Genomic DNA, 7,260 nt, shown 5'->3' with positions numbered 1-7,260 from the left:
AATTTTTCTCTAAAATATTTACGATATAATATAAAAGAACTGAAATGTTCGACTAATAGAATTTCGATGGGAAAATGACTTCTAAATCCGAAGCAACACAGAGTAAAAGTATATATAATAATATAGGTACATTATACATAATATACAGACTCGCATCTAGCTCAAAATTATGATCTGACGTGGCCGCATGGGTAAGTAAGTAATAAGAACAAGAGTCAAGAATTATAATTTCAAACTATTTACTCAAAATATTCTAATGGAATAAACCGTATATCGTAAGGTATGCGTACGTAGCTTTATTATTGAGTATATAGATATTCTATTATATAGTACCACCTCAAACGGCTCAAACACGTATTGCTGAATACATTTCTTAACAACGAAGCTTGACTTCATACGCACATAATATTATAATGGTTTTATTATACTATAAATACATAATATATTTTATGTCAAAAAACGTTTTATGAGTTAAATTAATAAAAATCTAGGTTAAATCAACAAAATAATGATTAACAGGGAAAGATAGTTATCGTGAAAATCAATATTTTTTTGATATGACAAAATTATATCTTGTTAATTTAATTACAAATTATTACAAATGTACTACTATTGTTTAGATTTATAAAATGTTTCACGAGACTGCGTGTACATAAAATTAATAATAAATCTATACCTACAATAGATGTTTTTCTAGTTTCTTTACAGCAGAGGTCAACGAACTTTCTTAATCGTATAGGTACATACTATCAGCCCGTAGTCTCTTTTATAGGCCAACAGCCGACTTTTCCTAATCAAGCGATGGTGTGGTTTATAAATAATAAGTGTCTATATAGCAAACTAGTTACGACTCAAGACACTAACACTATTAGAATCGAAATCGAATACCTACCTAAAAGCGTCTACAGGAAGCTCCTGCCTCTTGCACTCAGCATAAACTCTTTATAGATTTAATTAAACCGTGGGATCCAAGTATACGTATGTTGCAGTGTATATCCAGTCAAATATAGTATAGTCGATCTGTTTATCGTATTATTTATCTAACCGAGTTAAATCTCGTAGATTTACATCAAATATTATATATAGTAATGGTACTGCCATAAGTCCATAATTGTCCTAAGCCCAGTATATGACCTATAATATACCAAAAATATATATTAAACGTATTAAATATACCACGATAATACGATACACAAATTTGTCCCAAAATGTTTTGTTATTTGCCCTTACCTATACCCTTTTTTACCAGCCAGCGCCTATCTATCGATATAGCAAGTAGTTACTTAGTACTTACCTAAACTATATGTTATTTTATTGTTTGAGTTGAAACGGTTTCTATACCTAATAAAAAACCTGGAGATCCATCGCTCTACGGAAAATGTTCGATCTGTTAATAACATTTTATTATAGCATAATACTAGTAAATACAGTAAATACTCATAGGTACTCATATTAAATATAATTAACGTTATCGACATATCATATTATCATTATATCAAATATATACACTTCCTACATAATTAAATAAATTTATTATAATATAAGATTTTAGAATTACCTACTGAATTTATTATTAAATTATTATAAGTTAAAAATCATTTAGGGAAGGGAAGCACAGGAGCGTATTTAGAAATTTTTTTTGGGAAGGTCTGAGGTATTTTTAATTATATTGAACTTCTAAAATTTACATATGATAGGACATAATAAGCAAACTTAATAAATATTTCCTGGATTTCGGGAGGGTCTGAAGCCCCCTCAGCCCCTCTCCATAAATTGAAGGAAAGGACAAAGGGTGACCAATTTCATACAGCTCTAATAATGACACAAATTTTGTCCATTAAAATAAAATAAGCTAAATATGCTTTAATTGTATCATCCAGTCATTTTGATAAAAAAATTGGAAATTATTTCCGATAGTCTTATTACCTACCTTACCTAATAGAAATAGTAATTCTAAATTGATAATAATTTTTGTATTAAATACGTATAGTCTAGATGTTCATGATTTTTAGTACAGCAACCACACAAAATTTTAAATGAATTTTTTAACATAACAAAATACAAAATTGTTTTTATTACAGAACCAAGCTATATTTTATGCACATATATATAAAATAAACACATTATATATATATATATATAACATATTAATATGTTTATTATACATATCTGTGATTTTTTTTATACTACCAAAGAACTGTAATACTAGTTACTTTATCAATAATTTAGTAATAATTATGTGCTTCTATCTGTTGATTATTTTTGGAAAAACAAACAAAATGAGGATTGAAATTATAACGAATATTTCCGTCATTACTTTCAATTTTGATTATTATTTTATTAAAAATAATTCACTCTTTGGATGCTTTCTAAAGAATAACGTGCTCAGAAATTATTAATTAAAACCATTTTATAAAATATCAATCAAAAATCACAATTTTAATTTTTAAATGTTTATGCAATTCTTTCTACACCACAAAATAAATTTTCTATAGTCATAACATCATAATATAGGCCACTGTTTCCATTAAAAACTTAATTTTCATTTTAAACAATGGCTTTTCCTAAAGTTTTTATTTTAAATTTTAATTCAACACTTCCATTGCAACTTCCCATAATATTTTTTACTCATTTTATATTTATATACCACACTGTAAAATCGTCAAGCAGATAATGTTGTGTAATTTATGATATTGAACAAATTAAAAATGTAAAATACATCATTTCAATTTATTTTCTATCATTAACTTTAATTATTAAATTATTAAAGTATAAATTATTCAAGTATTAAGATTTCTAACAAAAATTTAAGTATCTGCATGTAGGTAGTAGTTTCATAATTATGTAGAACAATATCTTAATCAGTCCATTGCAGGTTTTGCTAGCATACTGCATTTTCATATAGCTTCTTGAATCGATATACTTTATATAATTTATGATCAGCATTATCTTATTTAAAATTATCTATTATCTCATTAAATCATTGTATAACAATACATATATTTAGTTAGGTTAAATAACTATTTTGCCTAGGCAACAATAACGCCATTGCTGATCATCATTATAATATACTCAAAGCAAATTTAAAAACGTTAGGTAGAATAACAACACATGCACTCAAAGCACCTTACAATAAATAATGTACCCAACACACATTAGGCAATTGTCTAAAGTCTAAATTTACACCTATGATAACAACTCAACTTGAATGCAGCTTTAGAATTTGTACTATTTTAGATATAATATATACCAAACTGAACAGAAAAGCCATATCCATACAATAAAAAATACTTTGCCGAACCAGTATGATTTCTGAAGAAGCTTCTGTCAAGTCTGGATAGATGCTTTTCAATATAAATACTCAGTGACTAAAAGTTCTATTCTAGAACACATATTATACAAAACATAACATTTATAACAAACTACAATAAATTTAAAATTATATTTATTTTAGGATAATAATGACTACTTGAAAAGTGAAAACTAGTCGCCTCTGCACATGTCTTGTCATTACAGTAATCGCTAATGTCTACAATTGGTAAACAAGATGTACGTTAATATGTAGTGAACTATTGTCTATCATCAATCATCATACCATTCTTAAGATACTTCACTGCTAGTGGTTTACATTAATATTCAATAGCTAATGAATTCAATCAAAACCAATATCATAAAAATATTATTGTATCAGTACACAAACTCATGTGACATATTACGTATACACATTACACAGTGGTGGCCATCAACCACAACAAATAATGATTACCGGAAACCCATCATACATGACTCTTGCCAAGGGAGATCTGATTATTCTAGCAACTCAGTATGTATGTTTGAAAGTGGACACTTATTCTGAACAGAGTATATAGAGGTGTACACAATATCAATAAGTAACAAATTTGCTAAAATAAAAACTTTTTGTACACCTAACACCAACATAAGGAAATGATTAAAAAAAAACAAAACATAATTAAACGTATGAAATAATCAATTTTTATTCCTCTTGTACAACTGTTGTCTTTTCAGATACATATAACCCATCCAAGAACTTACGGATATCCTTGTTCTTTACGGTTGTAGACTGTTGGATTAAAGCAGCTAGAACAAATAATAAATATATTTTTATTATAACCACACACTACATACATTAAGTTATATATTAAATTAAATGCACTTAATAAAATTAAACACTATTATTACAAATTGAATCAAGCATTTGTTGTATGCTATAGTCCATAATTTATACTTTTGTTTTTATTTAACAGTTTGAGTTGAGACATTACACCTGCATGCATTGTTTATCCTACTAACGCTGAACACTACAGGGAATTTACATTTACTTATTATTAAATTTTAAAATTATCTGGTTAACACTGTCACAATAGGTTTTTTTTTATAATTTTAAAGATTTAAATTATAACCTTTTTAAAATTCTAAATTTTGTATGCATTTTAAAATGTTAAAACTAATTTGTGAATTTAAGTATAAAAAAAAACTTGCAAGATTCACTGAAAGTCTAACCAGTGGCATAACAGGATGGAAAGGCATATCAATGCTATGGGGTCCTGGACCCTCGTAAATACAATATGTATACAAAAATTTGAATTTTATTTTAAAATTTACAACATACAGTTAGAGAAAAAAAAATGAAAAATATGAGAGTATGGTCCAAGATGGGCTTAGATACAACTAATTAAAATAATTGTAGACAACAAAGAATGAATAACACAGAGATAACGTTTAAATATTATATTAGTGTATTATTGTGAAATAAATTTTAAACTTAAATTGATTGTTATTGGACATGTCTATAAAGCATATTAGCAATATTGTTGTCGACATCTTTTGTTAATCATAATACTACAGTATTCGCGATAACTCGAAGTTGAAGGGAGATAAAAATTTGCTTTGGGATATGTATTATTCGAAATATTTAACTCAAATTTATATTAATTTATATAAAATTTAAATTTCTAGAGGAATAAACAAAAACTTGAGTTATTAAGTTTTTCGAGTTATTGCAACTCAACTGTATTGAGACATAACTATGAATAAATTTAAATAAATCAACTTAGTTGAAGCAGAAAAAGGCTATTGTTTTTTTCATAAATTTAAACATTGAAAATTTTTGTTGGAATAAAGAAATGGGAGGGCTAACACATGATTTTGCCTAGGGATCCAAATTTATAGTTACTTCTTACATCTTCATTCAAAACGTACAATTGTCTACGTAATATGTTTGAAAGACAGAGAATGCATGCAGGTGGTATCCTCTACTATATAACATAACATAAGGCTAATACTATGTTATTAATACAAGAAAACTTAAAAATTATATTTATAATATTAAATTAGATATCAAAAAAGAAATTAGAAGACAAACATTTTGTTTACTTTTATAATTTGTATTTATATACCTATTAACAATTATTTTAAGTCTCTCTCTAAATTGTAAGTTGTTGGAATCAACATAAAGTATAAACTATATTTAATTTTATAATCAAATTTAAGGATTAAATTTTAACCATAAAAATTATTATTCAACATTTATTTTGATATCTGGAAATATTGTTTTATAAGGTAGATTATTAAATAAAATTGATAAAAAAAAAAACAAATTAATAATTTGTTTTTATGATAAAAGATTAAATGAAAAATTTATAATTTATCACATTATCACGTTACTTAATACATTTTTGTTAACTTTTAAACATTAAACATATTATACTGCATATTGCGCTACCTACTCTTGATTAGATTTTGTCAACAATTTTTCTAAACCAAATTTTAATTTTATTAAAATACTTAACTCAAACTTATAAACAATTTTATTAGCAACTATGAACATTTGGTAAATTATTTTTTTTCTAGGTTTTTATATTTTTTAATTTAAATCTAAATGAGAGTTCAAATATAATTATACAAAAGAAGAAATATATATTATACCTGATCTAGAAACTTTTTCAATGTCATTTCCTTCTACAATTAACTCGTCTTTTTGCTTAGAGTTAGTTATGGTGACACCTGGCGACATCTTGACACGTCTGATATATTTTTCACCCAAGAAATTTCTGATTTCGATGAGTGAATTGTTTTCAGAAGTAACACAATTGATGGGGAAATGGGCATACACGGCTCTCATTTTGTATAAGAAACCCTAATAATAAAAGTAAAAAAAAAAATGTTAGTTCAAAATAATTATTATTGTTTAATTGATTGGCACTTACTTTGGTGACACCCTTGATCATATTTTCAACATGAGTACAAATAGTTCTGACGGCAGCCAATTCTTTCTTGGTGCCAAACCATTTTTCCACAGTTAACAAACGTGGTCCTTTCAGGTATATATCAACAGCTAAATGTTTGAAATTTCTCTCTAACGAACCACGGGGGCCTTTGACAACTATAATCCTCTTATTGACCGTGACATCAATGCCTTCAGGGATTTTAACTGATTGGTTGGCGTTTATGGTCCTCATCTGAAAGTTTTAAAAAAATATTTTAAATAGGTATTCAAAACAAAACATACGAAACAACGATAAATATCCTATCTCAGTTTTGGAGATTGAGACATTAATTAATGACCAATACATGAAATGTATCAAGTGTGCAACAGGCATTAACGAGATTATGTAGTGCTCGTAAATCTTGAAAAACGATTGAATTTGAAAATTTCACAAAGAATTCGCTCATATTGCAATAATGTATATTAAAGATAGATAATGTATGAATACAGTGCCCGTGTGCATTCTATTACGTCGAGAACAACGGAACAGTCGATACATTCCGAAATTTAAAACTCACAATAGTGGACAGAAATGCTCTTAAATGATCGATTAACTGGTCAAGTCCTGTCCGAAGTCTGAGAATAAGACCGATGTAAGAATCAATGGAGACGTAACTCGAAGTAGTCACGGAGTAGCGAAAATCGGCTTGTCGGCGATAGCCGCCACTTTAAGTTATGGAACTCGAAAAAATATATTTCTAAACACGAACAGAAAATAAAATAACGATAGCGGAGAACTTACTGCTAAGATTAATTGAGTTTAAAATGTAATACAGTAAATATAAATTTGGATTACCTTGGATGAAAATCCGGACACACCGAAGACGTAAACTAGAATCGAAGAAGAGAATAATTTGTTTAGGTGCGTATTCGAGGTTATGAAAAATGTCATGAGGACGTGGTATAAGCGGTATACATTAATGTACGGTATCCCGTCGTAAACACAACCACTGTAACCAATATGATTTATTTTT

The 7,260-nt window shown here is 27.3% G+C and overlaps 1 protein-coding gene across 3 annotated transcripts; it reads right to left on the bottom strand.

The window, feature by feature from the left end:
• Window positions 1-3,970: 3,970 nt before the first annotated feature.
• Window positions 3,971-7,242, bottom strand: LOC132920024 (large ribosomal subunit protein uL6). 3 transcript variants are annotated; one of them, XM_060982032.1, is made up of 4 exons: window positions 7,083-7,242; window positions 6,228-6,479; window positions 5,947-6,157; window positions 3,971-4,098 (listed from the first exon to the last, which is right to left on the bottom strand). In XM_060982032.1, the coding sequence occupies exons 1-4, from the start codon at window positions 7,176-7,178 to the stop codon at window positions 3,995-3,997; spliced, it is 663 nt and encodes a 220-aa protein (XP_060838015.1). In that variant the 5' UTR covers window positions 7,179-7,242; the 3' UTR covers window positions 3,971-3,994. The 3 variants fall into 3 exon arrangements, with proteins under 3 accessions (XP_060838015.1, XP_060838017.1, XP_060838016.1); XM_060982034.1 differs by lacking the exon at window positions 7,083-7,242 and adding an exon at window positions 7,029-7,047; XM_060982033.1 differs by lacking the exon at window positions 7,083-7,242 and adding an exon at window positions 6,805-6,959.
• Between the last annotated feature and the right edge of the window lie 18 nt (window positions 7,243-7,260).

The sequence above is a fragment of the Rhopalosiphum padi genome, chromosome 2 (assembly GCF_020882245.1).
Source record: "Rhopalosiphum padi isolate XX-2018 chromosome 2, ASM2088224v1, whole genome shotgun sequence".
In the NCBI taxonomy this organism is placed as follows: Eukaryota; Metazoa; Arthropoda; class Insecta; order Hemiptera; family Aphididae; genus Rhopalosiphum; species Rhopalosiphum padi.
The sequence above is the reverse complement of the archived record's forward strand: the minus strand, read 5'-3'. Positions and strand labels throughout refer to the sequence as shown.